Source organism: Anopheles moucheti, chromosome 3, assembly GCF_943734755.1.
Source record: "Anopheles moucheti chromosome 3, idAnoMoucSN_F20_07, whole genome shotgun sequence".
NCBI lineage: Eukaryota > Metazoa > Arthropoda > Insecta > Diptera > Culicidae > Anopheles > Anopheles moucheti.
This window is the reverse complement of record NC_069141.1, coordinates 65,011,235-65,026,382: the sequence shown is the minus strand read 5'-3', so window position 1 is coordinate 65,026,382 and position 15,148 is coordinate 65,011,235. Positions and strand designations below refer to the sequence as shown.

General features: G+C 44.1%; 3 protein-coding genes across 3 annotated transcripts; 2 read left to right on the top strand and 1 right to left on the bottom strand.

Annotated features, from left to right (window-relative positions):
• The first annotated feature begins 265 nt into the window (after nucleotides 1-265).
• Nucleotides 266-3,107, top strand: LOC128305249 (lebercilin). The gene is made up of 6 exons (XM_053042617.1): nucleotides 266-288; nucleotides 973-1,171; nucleotides 1,247-1,503; nucleotides 1,586-1,805; nucleotides 1,882-2,031; nucleotides 2,103-3,107. The coding sequence occupies exons 1-6, from the start codon at nucleotides 266-268 to the stop codon at nucleotides 3,015-3,017; spliced, it is 1,764 nt and encodes a 587-aa protein (XP_052898577.1). The 3' UTR covers nucleotides 3,018-3,107.
• A 358-nt stretch (nucleotides 3,108-3,465) lies between these two features.
• LOC128305252 (DNA-directed RNA polymerases I, II, and III subunit RPABC2) lies at nucleotides 3,466-4,075 on the top strand. Its single transcript, XM_053042620.1, has 2 exons — nucleotides 3,466-3,577; nucleotides 3,644-4,075. The coding sequence occupies exons 1-2, from the start codon at nucleotides 3,549-3,551 to the stop codon at nucleotides 4,008-4,010; spliced, it is 396 nt and encodes a 131-aa protein (XP_052898580.1). The 5' UTR covers nucleotides 3,466-3,548; the 3' UTR covers nucleotides 4,011-4,075.
• On the bottom strand, nucleotides 4,064-5,997 carry LOC128305251 (protein downstream neighbor of son homolog). Its single transcript, XM_053042619.1, has 2 exons — nucleotides 5,732-5,997; nucleotides 4,064-5,662 (listed from the first exon to the last, which is right to left on the bottom strand). Exons 1-2 carry the CDS (start codon nucleotides 5,950-5,952, stop codon nucleotides 4,123-4,125), a joined length of 1,761 nt encoding a protein of 586 aa, XP_052898579.1. The 5' UTR covers nucleotides 5,953-5,997; the 3' UTR covers nucleotides 4,064-4,122.
• Nucleotides 5,998-15,148: the final 9,151 nt, after the last annotated feature.

Here is a 15,148-nt window from a genome sequence, read left to right as displayed (position 1 = left end):
ACCATGGCAGCGCCGCAAAACAAATAGGCATTGGCAAACAGCTGAAATTTTTGCTGATGCTTCTCACTTTCAAGCTTAGTTTCCGTGGTGAAAGACGTGCACGAGTGCTGTTTCCAACACGGCGGCACCTGTCTATAGTGTATTTCCCTCCCGCTTTCCGCTTTCCTCTGCAGTGCCACAGTCCTCATTTAGCAGCAGAAGAGCGAGTTCTATCAGGAGTTTTTGTGAAGAAAGTGTCTAAAAATTTCGCGTGTAATCACCAACAATGTCGACGGCATTGCGTTCTTCGTGAGTATTGTCTTTAACCATTAGCAAAAGGAAATTGTGTTTGAGGAGGATAAAACGAAAAGGGGCCCAGACCCATCATGTAACAGCGAAAGGATAGGCGAGGTGTGCATTGTATTCCTCGCGCAATTTTCCAGTTTGGGTTAAGTCTCCTTATTGGGTGAGTGATAGATGCCCAGGAACAGTTCACAACTCGACATTTCCCATTCAATTGCTACTATTTTTTTTTTCTCATTCAACCAGTGACACCTAAATATTCTATCGGTGCGGGAACTGTTCTACCTCATCCGCTTCGCTCCATTTTACCCAATCACTTTCCCTTAGTAACGAAAAACATTTCCTTTCGCACGTGCACCCACCTTTACGACGGTCGTTTCCGACGAGTTGCTTTCGAGGAGGCAAAACAACTACTACTTAATATTCAACGGCACAACATGTTAGCGATTGGATGGCAACTGGCAAGGACCTTTTTATTTATCAAAGTAAACATTGCCTTGGTCAGTTGCGCGCCAGTGTCATCGCCGCCGTGATTTGTATGGGCTGCACAATAGCTGAAAGGGAAATCATTCCGTTGTATTGTATTGTTTTCAACACGCATTAACTCATTTCATAATAGAAAAGTTCTAGAAATCTCAGTGAAACTTGCATTAAAAAGAGATTAACTAATCTGTCTACCAACCACTGTAGATATTCTATGCAGAGTATGGAAAGCCTTTATACAAACAGCTCCAAGTTTTCGGCGCTTCACCGACGCAAGGCGGCTGCTAGGCAACCGGCCATCGTGATTACGTCCAACAGCGATGTGCGGCACCGGGTAATGTCGGCGCGAATGTTGCGTCTGAAGCAAATGCAAAACCAGCTTGAAGCGGCCAATATGGTCATTGCGGTAATTATAATTAAAGTTCAGAATTTCAGAAACCCCAGTACTATGCTACTGTAATCTCCGACTCCACTCTTGCAGGAACTGACCAAAGATAATCGTTTGCTGAAGTCTGTGCAGAAACGGCAGGATTCTGCACTCTCCAAGTACGTCAATTCGAACGCGGAGCTTCCAAAGTTGCTTAACTCGCACGCGGAAGAGATCCGTACCTGGCAGACGAAGTACCGCAACCTGCAGAACCAGAACAGGGAACTGAACGGAAAGCTGAAGGCAAAGGATGCGCATATACTAACGATTACGGACCAGAACAAGCACCTAGTGCAGCTCAACAAAGATAAGTATGTGTACCCAAATAAGGGCAGTGCTTTAAGGTATTTGGCCACTATGCTTTTCTAACCAAGCCACTGTCCATCACACCAGACATTTGGAAGAACGCGAAAGACTGGCCGACAGGGTACGGTACTTGGAAAACAGGCTCATGGAGAAAGATAACGATGCCAAATTACTCGCTAGGCGACTGCAGCTGGAGACGAAAAACTTCAAAGCCCAAATGCAGCAGGAGGTGCTGAAGCAACGCGAAATGGCACAAAAGCTTGAACGATCGCATCACGAAATCACTCGCTTGAACTCAGTTATTGAGGTAATGGGAAACAAGTGTAATGTCGCTAGACATTGTTCACGACATCTCCTATAATACGTTCTCTGATGTATTACAGATATATGAGAAACGCACTCCTTCAACATTGCTGAAGAATAGCAGTTTCCTGATGAAGACGACACCCAAACCATCTTCGGGACAGCAGCAACAGCACCAGAACCAAATGGTTCGATATGTAAACGGTACCGCACATAAGTCACCTTTTCCGGTAAGTTACAAGATAAAGATCTTTGGGACTGTGGACCATCAAGTTTCAATGTCGAATGATTTATTTTGCAGAACTTTTCCGAACCTTCGCCCGTTACGAATCTGAACATGAGTCCAAAGATCAATTCTGTTCACGATGGAGAAGGGGACAATAAATCTCCCGTTCCTAGCCCAATAACGCTGCAACCTCTTTCGCCCCATGAGGATACACCCCCCGTTCCGCAGAACTCGTCCAAGCCCAGGAAGAAACACGGCTCGAAGAAGCAGAAAGCGGACAACCAATCGGATGAGGCTAGCACCAGCGAAAAGCCGGAAGAGCATCAGTACGATGAGGGCATGTGCTCCGAGTTCAACCAGTACGCGTTGGAGCAGGAGGCCGAGTTTGACAAGGCAATCGCTTCGGAACTGTTTCGCCTGCAGACGGAGATGGGTTCTGGTACGTCGAAACTTTCGAAAAGCCAAACAGGCAACCGTTACAGTGCAACGACGGAAACATCCTACGAGGACGATTACGAAACGGACCAATCGCCGGAAAAGACCGTAGATCACTTGAGCGAAATATTTGAACATAAAGCGCACATCAGTCAAATCGAGGAGCAGTTCCGTGAGGTAAGCTCGTCGGCCACTACCAACGGATATTCTACGGCCAAGGACAGTGCAAAGGTGCGCAGCATTAAGAAGCGCGTGGTCAACTCCTCCGAAACGAATGATTCGGATTCGATCGACAGCCGGGAGCAGTCGTGTCGTTCATCGGCAGCGAAGGATTTGGAAGCAATGAAGCAGGAAATGCATCAAAGTATACTGAAAAAGGAGGCACTGCTGGACACGTTTTGTGAAGAGTTTAATGGGAAGGAGCCGGCGAGAGCACCGCCTCAGTTGAACCGACCGAAGCTGGACAACACGAAGCGTACGCAGATAGATCCTAAAAAGAAGCAGAACTTGCTGGAAGTGCTGAAGGCAATCGATGGTGATAGTTTCGAGAAATGAGCTCTGCAGGAAAGTTCGTGGTTCTAATGCAGATCAGGCAATGAATGAAATTGATGAATCCTATTTATTGGCAGTAGCGCCAGGGACAGTGAACAGATCTATTTTATAATAAAACTTATCATCGAATGGAATTTTGCGTGTGTTGCAAACTTTTCGGCTATTTTATGAGAAGAAATGGAGGAAAAGAGATGGTTAAATATTTGTTTCCATTCAAAATATATTTATAATTTTGAGGATTGTTGATTATTTTCGGAAAGAAAAGGGATGTTGGTCAGATAATAACATTTCCATATGTGCAAAACGTGTTCAGTGCTAATCAACAGAGTTTATTGCAGATTTGAACTGGAATATCTGCTGCTCAGCAGTTTATGACAGTGTTATACCAGCATGACAGTGTTATACCAGCTGGCAGCTGACATTTGATTCGGCGTGAAACGAAACGTCAAACAGAAAGTATCAACAAAGCATCCGCGAGTAAGCGTGCAGTGGTTTTGTCGGGAATATTAATCGAAATTTGCACACTTTTACATCATGGATGACGGTGATTACGACCACGATGAGTAAATATTGTGTTCTGCTTTGGGTGAAGTATGTTGGCCTAACGAAGCACTATTTAATTTCACCAGTGTCGGCGGGGATGACTTCGACGATGTCGAGGAGGATGACAACATGGACGAGCTGAACCAGGAGGAGGACGGAGACAACATTGAGATCATCAACCCGGGCCAGGCCGGTGGTGGCGTTCCGAAGAACAAGCGCATAACGACCAAGTACATGACCAAATACGAGCGGGCGCGAGTGCTCGGTACACGTGCGCTACAGATTGCCATGTGCGCTCCGATCATGGTGGAGCTGGAGGGTGAAACCGATCCGCTTCAAATAGCGATGAAAGAGTTGAAACAGCGCAAAATTCCCATCATCATACGGCGCTACTTGCCCGACTCTTCGTACGAAGATTGGAGCATCGACGAGTTAATCATAATTGATCATTAAGGATAGTTTGTAAAAGGTTTATAAAGTGAAAATACACGGCCGATATGTGGATTGGCATTGGTGGTGTACAATTGTGCTTTATTGAACTATTGTTAGGTGGTAGTAGATTCTGCTAGCTCCAGGTAAATCCTCCAGCCTCCTGACTGTACAGTAAACGTTCCGTGTCGAACACGGAATCCTTCGTCGCGCGGCACATGTTTTCGACGATGCGCGTGTTGAGCCCACAGTCGGACAGATTCTCCTTGCCGAATACGGGCCCTGCCAGTGCGGACGCATCGTTTTCTTTGTCCGAATCGCTTATCAGCTTCTGGGACGCTTCGCACAGCGCCGTCGTACTGGGTACGGTTGCAAGCGTTAGGCTGAAGTTGTCCTTACTTTCACACAGCAGATCGGTCACATACGGCAAGATGTGTGGCAGGATAACGCCTTGCAATTCCGTGCTGTGGTACTCTTGTCCATCCATTTGAATTTTGCTAGAACGCGTCTGCAGAGTTCGAAGTGTAGCACCGGCGAAGGAAACCGGTGCAAGCAGCGTCGGTGGTATGCCAGCTAACCGGCCAACCTTTGCTATAGTGCTCTTCGCATTGAGGAGGAAATTGAAGAACGCCTGACATTCGGGACCTTCGATCAGGACTAGCGATTGATCGCTATAGTCAGCACCGCATTCTCGTTGCTGCTGTTTCTTGCTGTGGTTGTCGCTGATCTTGCGTATTTCCGCTGCATCCACGCCTAGGCTTTCTAACCACTGCTCACCGTCTATGTCGTCATCGTCTTCGTCGGCTTCTAGGGATCGATTCGCCGTATCTTCGTTGCACGTCGTTTGCGTTTGTTCTTCGGACGAGTTGGAAAAGCTACTGTTCCCGATGCCCGATTCGGAGGAACGGTTTAAGTTATCCTGCTGTGCGCTCGGGGACCCTTTCTTGAGTGGCATCGTAAATTCAATCTCTTCCTGCTTCAGTGCGGCACGCATTCCCCGGGTAGTTGGCGTTAGTAGTGCGTGGGTTTCCACCCGCCCACCGATACCGGCCGCCCGGAAAAGGACGGTGAACGTGTTTGCACACAGATAAAAGTACGGACACTGCCGGGCACGGACGAGCTGGAACAAGTTACGGAAGCTAATGGTCCACTCTTTCGCCAACACACCGCGAACCGATTCGTCCAGTGGCGTTTGGGTGTGATTGTTTCGTGCATTTCTCGGGAACAGCGTGAACCACGGCAGATACGGATGTTGCCAGTAGAGGGTGGCCTGATAAAACCGTGCACCGGGCGATATATCCAACCCGGTTGACGATTCCTTCGAGTCAATGCAGCGAACGAACGATGTGAGTCCACTTGCTTCTTGATTGGTCTTGAGATTCGTGCCCGGTATTGGCGTACGACAGATGATGCGCAATTTGCTCTTGATGCTCCAATGGATTGGTGCAAGCTTACTGGTTTTGGGAGCCTCTTCTTCCGGTTCAGCAGGGAGCGACTGCTCTATTGGACAGTGTTCCTGCAGAAACCGGTGTTCAATGGCAGGTTTTGTTGACGGTACTTCAAGATTTGGCACCATCGGTACCGGTTTGCTGAGCAGATCGAAGATGGTTTGCTCTCCTCCATCCAGCTCACCCGAGTGGCCTTCCTTTTGTCGTTTGGGGGCAGGATCTACATTTCTGGACGTATACAGAATGGCAAAATTAGCTCGACTGAGCAAGACGAACACACTCTACCACACTTATTACCTCGAGAAAGGATTTTTTCGTTTCGGGTTGGTTTCGAAGCGGTTCCCAATTGGATCTGCATCACTGCCACTAGTCGGAACTGTGGACGCACCTTTCGAATGATTATTTATGCGATCCTGCAACGCTCGCTGCTTCCGTTTGAGCCGTTGCATTTTTAAAACATCTTCCGGGCGCTTCCATTGCGATGGGTTCGATATAATGCCTTCGGTGTTGGAATTCATTGCGTGGATCTCCCGAATAACGTGGACTTTGTGGTTCGTTTAAGAAATAAGCGCGAGGAAACGCTGATGCGACGCTTTGTTTACATCTGCCAGCTGTCAAAGTTTTGCTTGGGAAAATCAGAAGCAAAAAAAAACGGAAAATCTAGGAACGTTTCATCGCATTTCCAAGAGATGGCGCTAGTGTCGGTGCTAGTTTGAATTTGAAAAGGGAATTAGATCCGTTACAGCTGTTGCATCCATGTTAGAGGATTTTAGCCAACGAATAATGAAAGGAACAAATTTTAGCCAATAATCGATTGAAAAAGAAGGCAATAATCTATTTAAAGCACAATTAAGTTGTTTTTATTGATTCTGAGACTAAATAGAAAAAGAAATGTGGCAAAGTGATCCCTTATTTCAAGAATGTTTGTTCATACACTTTGGAAATAATCATTATTTTATTGCAAAAGTTCGAGCAACGTGACTGACTTCTGAGGTAAATAGTGTTCCAATTAGCGAGCAGAGAAATTATATGCACCATCCGTCTGAATTGATAGTGATACTAAAAGTTAGCCATTGCTTTATCTCCCGGTGTACGGAATAGTTAGCACACCATTCCACAGGGACAGCATTGCTAAGCCAGGATTGCTTTGGCACGAAAGATAAAGCTATTACGGCATTAAGTTCCATTTTTTGTTTTGCATCCCTTGGCCGAGCAAATCCCAACCGAGCGCCTAAGAAAATGTCAGTTCGCTTTCAACCTTCTTTAGCCGCTTATACTTCCCGGTGTGTGTGTGTGGGGGTGGCGGAATATAGAAGGGGGCGCATTCTTTACGCAAAGCAGCTATACGCAGAAGTACTGTAGTAATGCTCACGGCGTAGTAGCGCACGGAAGGCAAAAAAAAACTACAGACGTACATCAATGTCTTCATTTGGAGTTTATTTTGCCCCCAGTTCGTTTTTTTTTGTTGCCGTGGAAAGGACAGAAGATGTTTCCTATCAGATTCCCTCAAGTGGTTGATTTTTACTTCAACACCATCGCAAAGTTCATCATCGCAGCGGGATGAGGTTGGAGGGCAGCCGAGTGTCCCGGCTGTAAAGTGTGGGAAGCCATACCGTCCGTGCGGATTCCACCTGCTGCAGGACGGTGCGGAAATCGTGAGAACATTCTTGCCAAACCATCCAGCACCGGGAGTCCCGCGGTCGTTCGTGGTGGCGCGAGGACTAAAGATAGAAAATACTTAAAGTATGTTTCTAAATCGTATTGGATCTGCATAAAATTTGAATACGCTTAGGAAATGGAAGTTTTTCCAGCTCTTCCGCGTATCGGGTTCTCGAGTTTTTTTTTTTCATTCCTTTCTGTTCGGTTGTCGTTGTTGCTCCCGTACCTGTGCGGTGACGTCTGTGCGCACGATCTTAGACCGCGACAGGTCCTTTGGTCCTGGTTTTTTTTAGCTTTTCTGCAGCCGCCTCTTCAAAATCTTCCCCCTTTTTCGGCAAGCAAAGGACAGTTGTTTGTTGCTTTTCCGTGGCAGGCGAATTTGCGTCCTCGTGCGACGCCACCATCATCATGTGCAAGGGGTCAGAGTCGCGAAACCGGAACGATTTTGCCCACGTCAGATTTGCCGGGGAATTGAAGGGGAAGGGGGAGAGGGGGAGAGGTGGGGGAAGACAACAAACAAGCAAGTGCACAGTGAATGAAAAAGCTTTAAAATTTTATTTATTTGTCTGCTGATTTCGATGTCTGATTTCTAGCGCTGTCGCGAACGCGAAAGCATTTGCAGGAACAGGTCGTACTGACTCCGACATTTACACCATCATGTCAAACCCGGTTCCAAACGATCCATTGTAACATCTTCCGGATTTAGCACGTTTGTTGGTTGGATTGGCCTGTTTTTCTCTTTTTTAGTTCGTGTTCGAATGTTACCGTCCACGGGGTTGGCTGAGGCCGGAGGTGGGAAACCGCGGCAAACAGAATATGTTTCAATCTGTGTCACTTTAACGCCCTCGATAATGGTTGGCTGTGTGGTTTTGCTGCGAAAACAGACGGACGACTGCGGGTGACTGCGAATGTTGCCACTTTGTATCGGATCGGATGTTTGTAGATGACAATGGCAAGATAGATTTATCTACCATCGGTACGAAATAGCTTTGTGCTTTTTTGCTGAGAAGGAAATTGTTTTTCTACAAGATGGACGTCGACAATCTTTCCGCGGGGGATTGAAACTGTACTAATTTTGCTGAAAGCCTTCCTTCAATTATTAAGATTCTTTTTAACATTTTTTTTTATTAAAAAAAACACATAGTTAAGATGTTTTTACAGTAAATGAAATACAGTTAAGATCAAAACCGGACACCTAGAACTTGATATATTCTAGAGGCTTTTGATTCGAACGGCTAATGTTATCTTTTATCGTGGAAATTAAATTAAATTGGTCCTTTTTTAGGATCTTTATTGTCTAATATGATTTTGTGTCAGTGTTGCTATTAATTTTTTTTAATTAGCTTTAAAGCAATCTGCAATAAATTCGCTACGATAATTTATCCCAAAATTGTTTTCAATGCTTCATAAATGGACAAATGTGAATTTACATTGTCATATTTTCAACAAGTCAAATGAAAAATCCGTACTCTTCTACAGATACTCTACCAATCTAAGTGATTTTTTCAAACATGCCGAACATGTGGATTATATTCTGACACGTGGTTTTATTTTAATTATTCGATTGTGGTCCAAATAATACCTTTGAATTAAATTAACTAAACCAATAGAAGATAGTTGAACTGTTGAAATATATTTCTAATTTTATTTCAATAACCCAGTTTCAAATAATCTAAACTTTAACAATAGCATCTCCAGTCGCAATGGAGACTATGGAGTACCGTAGTTTGAAGTCCTCAGATCTATAGTGTTATAGATCTTATAGATATTATAGATTTTATGCCTTTTTAAAGATTGATATCACATTTTTCGTTAACTCTTTCGATCACTTTTCACGTCACGTCACGTCACGTCACTTTTTGGTTAACTACACAGCAAAATAATTGGACAATCCGTTGCAACAAAGGTTAAAACGGTTTGAAGGGGTAGTTGAACGATTATCTGGATAGGAATAGTTTACCAACTAATACTGACTGAAAAACTGACAGAACGTATTGAAATGAGATTTTATACCCTGTTCTGTCATAATATAAAATATAATATAAATATTTATAAATCAAAATATAATATAATATAATATAAATATAATTTAAAAATAGAACCTGGTAGTTGATCTTTTCTTTAAACATAAAAGAATTGTGTAGAATTGAAGCAAACACAAAAAAGAACAATCGTTCAATATTTTACACGATTTCGAACCCACTGTATGTAACTATTTCTATTCCAGTAAATTCAATAAACAAATTCAATATCTGCCGTACTCCTTTCCTCGGTGGGTTGAATTTAAATAATCCTTTTAACTCCCCATTTTCACCACAACCCACCAACGCAGAAGTGCGAAATGTTTCACTTCAAATCCGCAAATCGACCGTAAATGCGACATGGTGCGACACACGAGCGCTCAAAGGGCGAACAAAACAGTGGTGACAGCGCAAAAGTAACCCCAAACGGGAGAACAAAAAAAAAAACCGTGGAGTTACATTGTTGGGCTTATTTTACACTATTATTTTGTTTAGAGCGCACAGCAAAAACTGGCCCCCTGTCCACACAGTCCACAATCCATCAAAATCAACTTTCGGGCATGCATTTATCAATCTTTTGTTGTGTGGAAGTTGTGCGCGTCTAGACACCGTCAGGGTGGAACGGGGGAAAACAGGCGTTTGTTTGGCACGCCAAAAATCCGCTTCCCTGTCATAACGAACTCGAGTACTGCGAGTAAGCGTGAAAGGAAAACTGTCTCACAACAAAAGAAAACTCACCCCAAACCTTATTGTGTTGTGATCGTCATACGGATCACTGACACCGCTGCACCGGTTAACACCTTTTCCTGCCTTGCGATAAATTATTTATAAGAAAGTGTACCGGTGTGCGTGCCCCAAACCGGTCCCACCACCGAGTCCGGTGCAAACACTATCTGTTATCCAATTAAATCTAATCATCACGTTTAAGAGGCGAAACCCAGAACGGGGTGACCCCCGGAAAGGTGAGCTTGCTGATTTTTGGGGGCCTTTTTTAAGGGGTGTTTGTGTGTGTTGGCCAAAGATGGATGAGTCTGAAATTAGTGGCCTTTTCTTTTGGGAGGGTGGGGGAGGTTAGTTGAAGAGAGGCCAACCATCATGCTTTGGACAGGCGAATGGAGTTGCGGCCGAGGTTCGCTATCATTAGCTCAGGAAGTGGAAGTGAGGCTCATGACGGCCATAGTGGAGAGTTAACTTTCTACACACACACACAAACAGAGACCCAACACTTTCCACCACTGTGGATGAGATTGTGGGAAATGGCCACCTACCAATGCCAAACGACCCCACCCCACACGGATCCGCCATTTTCCTTCACCGACACTGTTGTTCACCCTTTATTTCGAGGTTAATGATGGGTTATGGGTTACCTATCCGGTTTTGTAGTTCAGCATTAAACAAAAGCCACGAAGAAGAAACAAACCCCCCCCCCCCCCTGTGTAACCACGTCACGTACGGTGGGATGGAAGGTGGGTCAAAATTAGGCGAAAGAACCGCACAGCGACATGCGTAAGGGACACCGGGCGTGAGTGAGCGTACCGAGCGTATTAGGATTAATGGTTGGCAATGTTTTTGTTTTACACCATTGCGGTGGTGGTCTATGATTATAAACGTTAGGTCGTAGCAAAGGAAACGCACAAGACCGCGTGACGTTGGAACTGGAGTAATGCTGTGGGACCGCTGTGGGACAATTAGAACCCACCGGGCAGGAAATTAGAAGGCCCCTAGAATTAGAACGAATTAGTGGTTCGATGACCGGATTTCGATGGAAATAACGTCAGCGCTCATCTAACCAAACACGGCCATGTTTCGATAGCATTTTCCCGATGTAATTCGTGGGGCAAAACAAGGGGAAATTATGGTTTGTACTAAAAGTGTTCTAAAAAGTGCTTGTTTTAGACCTGTTTTTAGTACTGTTAATATCATTATTTTATATTAAACTTCACTTTGTACAATCGTGCCCATCTCGGGACTCGCGGAAAGTTCCTTCCTTCCTTATCGATAGCTCAATTCCTTCGGTTCGAACCAAAGGAAGCCATTTACACCTACACCCCCGTGATCGCGAACGGGGAGACCACCCGAAAAAAGGGCAACGAAATAGAGTAATTAAATTTACATAATTTATTTATACTCTCCCTGCTTTCTTCCTGCCCCAAAAAACACCTTTCTCCCACCTTGTCCGTGCCTCGCAAGCAAGTCCGTTTTGCGTTCCCCGGGTGGGACTTCCTGTGTGAGGTGTGAGAAAAATAAACACACACACACACAGGGTGGGAAGTGGAAAACGAAACCCGGAGCCGAGAGTGTCCTGTGAAAGTTAACCCACTAATAAATGAATAATAAATAGTTTTCGATCGTAAATACAAAACAATAGCTCTAAAGCGTTATATGCGCCACACAAACACGCATCGTGCAGGGTAAGAGTGCGGCCAAGATTTTCCAAGTTTTGAGCCGAGAAAGGAGCCGGTCGGTGGTCGGTGGATTAGCCAATTATCCTGCCGGAGACGGAAGTGAGTGTGTGGCAGGTTGATTTAGTACGTTCGATGAACGTGTGATTACCGGTGACATTCGATGCGAGGACTGGCGTAATGAAGCGAACCGACCGTGGTTACTAAGCATAAAGTTAGCTTAAACTTCATGATGATTTGTGTGATGCCAATCGAGCAAAAGGAAAATGAGGCCGGAAGTTTTGTGAGATTTTGTTTATCTTTTATATACAATTTGAGTTATGTTTTTAATAGATTTATTTCCTTTTCGATTAAGACCTTCTGGATGATTATTGTTACCTCGGGATTAATGCGTACTCCGAATTATTGCATCTTTATGCGTCAAAAGAAGTTATCTGTTCCTTTATATCAAATGTATCTTAAACGTATGAAGAGTAAGACTCTATTGTAAGACTACTGTGGAGATTGAGATTTAAGGATCAGTATTTTTGAATTTAAAATTATGTATGAACCTTACAAAACTCACTGGATAATATCCTAAGACCAACCTAATATTGTCTAGATAAATTCATGAATTAATTAATTTGGAAAAATCGATATGACTAAATGCAATAAATAGACAGCTCAGAAAGTACCTATTTCTTAGTACATGTAACAAAATAACATAATTTTGCTTTGCAATAAAATAAGCATTTGAAAAATTAGTATAACTGTTCAGAATATAATAAACTGGAATATACTAAAATCGCAAAGTTATATTCTATATTCCATTCCTAAATTTTAACACAAAGTGGCAAATAAATTACTAATAAGAAGGAGAAAACGATCTTCCGTTTGTTTAAGTAGATAAGTTCTAGTTCTAGTTGTAGGAATATGTTTATTATAGGTGCTGTTAAAAGTACTCAAAAATCATATTTTTAATCCAGCAAGAAGATTTTAAAATACTACTTGTAAATTAAATAAAATTTGAAACGGCTAAATTAATAGATTATGCTGTGAAGTCTACAGAAAATGATTGGAACAATGTAATTACCTCATTTGGATTGGTAATAAATTGTTGTTATGTTAATACCAAACTAACAAACATTCTCAACGCAAATATATTGTTACCAACTCCGTATAGTTCATTTAAACGCAAGGTGCAATTAGTGTCTCGTTTTGCTCGTAAAACCCTGCATAGCAACCATATGTCAACCGGTTATAAGTTTAAATTTCTCACGTCGTTCGTACTATTTCAGAGGAATGTAAACAAAAAAACAGCCAAACTACTTGGCTACTTAGTATACGATCGCATTCGTTATGCTTGGCAGTAGTGTACGAACGAACGAACGGCCAACGCTATTTAATATCCTTCCAACCAGCACCACGGTGACGCAAGATGTATGCGCATTTGGTACCCTTTATCTCCCGCAGCCATTGTTTTTAATGGGAAAGCAACACAAAAAAAAAAACAGAACCCGGCGCAAATAAACAAACGGGTGAATTTGTTTCTGTTTTTGTGTGTGTTTTTTTTCATCCGTTTTCCCGGCTTTCCCGTATTGCTTATTGCGGCCACCATTTATCTGCCACCCCAGCGTTGAAGAACGCGTTGCACTGTAGTTGATTACCTTTTTCGAAGATTAAACCCAAGATTGTCATTCTCAAGTTGGCTGTGACCAGTGGTGAAGAAATGGCTACTTCCACACCATTCCACGCACATGTGATCCTGGGATAGCCTTCTTCAATCCCGCGCCCAACTCCTCACAAAAAAGGACTATTCTATTCCAACCATGCTGGAAGGAAAAGCTGCGAAATGGATGCCATTTCCCAAGATGTGAAGAGTTTCCCGTACCGCCTGGGAAAACGCTCTCCCGAACACCAGTCGCTGAACTCGCATGATGGCCAAACGGTGATGGGGTAAGCGGCGGATAGTTGGAAATAATGTGCGTGATGAAAATGGGAAAATTTATGGCCACGATGGCCACTTCTCAGTGCGCGCCCGTCTGCAAGGATGTTGCGCAAGCACCAGCGGGATTACTTGGTGGGCGAGAGTGAACCAGCTAGCATTAGATTCCGGTCCGTTTTCTTCCGCCGGGTTGGCGCTGGAAGCTTCGAAACGTTTCTTCTACCTTTTTGCCATGGCGATGGCGCAACTAGGAAAAATAAAGAAAAGCCCAATGGTGGGTGTGGTCCAAACAGGAAAACCAATGACCAGCCGGACCATGGCAAGACACCAAAGGTATATGGTTTTTTTTTTAGTTTTATCCGGAAGTCTCCCTTCAACATGCTCAGTATGACGACCGGACTCACAAGGTTACTGCTTCTTTCGCGGTTATGAGATAGCCTTTTTTCCATCGTTGGACCGATTTTTTTTCTTCTGTGGTTGCCGTTACTTGTTTGTTATCCTTTAACCCACACCATAACATTGCACACTCCTTTGCGTCTATGGTTGCGCTTGATTGGACTCGAAAGGATTCTACCGTTTGCCGCCGGGAGGACGCCGGTAGAGGACGAGTCCTCCCGGGGGAGTCCTGGGAATTTTATTATTTCCTAGTTTTTATTTCCATCCCATTAGGAGTCCTCCTGCTCGCCTAGCTTCCTCTTTTCCGTGTGGCCATCGGAAATCGGACAAACCGGACAACCGGATCTGGTCAGGCGTAACCACCCACACTCAGGCCAGCCATGACTGCCGCCTTGGAAATGTTTGCGTTTATTTTATGTTAGTATTTTCTTTTTTTTTGGGTTTGTGGTTCCTTCTTTTCCGAGCATCACCCAATGTGTGTGTGTTTTTTTTCTTCTATCTGAAGCCTTTTTTCGGTTTTGGATGAGTGGAAAAATAACCAACGGGTCCCAAGTGGTGTCCCATGATGTGCCCCCCTCCCCCCCCCCACACTGACCACCGATCTCCTGCTGTGTGAAGATTTCCTCGCCTGTTTTCTTCGCTGCCTCAAAAGGGCGACTTGCGCAACAAAAAAAAACCCCAAAGAATCGAAACAGTTCCCGAAGTACCCCGTGACCGAGTATAAAAATTCTTTGTTTGTTTATGAGTGGTCGCGCCGGTGGTGTCCTGTCGCGAACCAAGGATATATTGAGGGACTAGTACTTTTCGGGATCATATAGGATTGTGTGTGAAGATGGCCACGTAGTGGGTTATTTTTTACCCATTCTTCAGCAAAGTAGCTTTATGTTTGTAGTTGGGTGTATAAATTTTCCTTCGCCTCTCCTGCAGCCTTACCTTCCCCGGTGAAGGGGGAGGGGAAAGGCATAGCACTTGAGGATTTAGGATGCTTAAAGAAGGAGAGTTTATCTTTTGGGTGCCGAAAAAAAAATCCACACTCCACTTTGGGTGAGGGATGGGAGCGAAACAAATAAACAATCCACCTAAAAGGACGAGCGAGTACAATGCCTGGAAAACAACGGTTTTATAACACACACTCACACATAAAGATACACACGTTTGGGGCCAAGTTTTGGTAGAAAAACAGTCAAACAAACAAAAAAAAACCCATACGCTACGCCACGAGAAAATGGTGGCCGTGGGGTTTTAATCTCGTTTGGACTCGGAGTTGTTAAATAAACTCACCAGCAAAACTTTGTGTCTTTTGTGTCCGCCG

What these genes read in the sequence shown, in the direction of transcription:
- LOC128305249 (XM_053042617.1), top strand. Translation starts at nt 266, where the DNA reads ATGTCGACGGCATTGCGTTCTTC. An exon ending in TCGACGGCATTGCGTTCTTC is followed by an intron (nt 289 to 972) that starts GTGAGTATTGTC and finishes CAACCACTGTAG; the next exon opens with ATATTCTATGCAGAGTATGG. An exon ending in GCTTGAACTCAGTTATTGAG is followed by an intron (nt 1,806 to 1,881) that starts GTAATGGGAAAC and finishes GATGTATTACAG; the next exon opens with ATATATGAGAAACGCACTCC.
- LOC128305252 (XM_053042620.1), top strand. Translation starts at nt 3,549, where the DNA reads ATGGATGACGGTGATTACGACCACGATGA. An exon ending in GGTGATTACGACCACGATGA is followed by an intron (nt 3,578 to 3,643) that starts GTAAATATTGTG and finishes TAATTTCACCAG; the next exon opens with TGTCGGCGGGGATGACTTCG.
- LOC128305251 (XM_053042619.1), bottom strand. Translation starts at nt 5,952, where the DNA reads ATGAATTCCAACACCGAAGGCATTATATCGAACCCATCGCAATGGAAG. An exon ending in CGAAAAAATCCTTTCTCGAG is followed by an intron (nt 5,663 to 5,731) that starts GTAATAAGTGTG and finishes GTATACGTCCAG; the next exon opens with AAATGTAGATCCTGCCCCCA.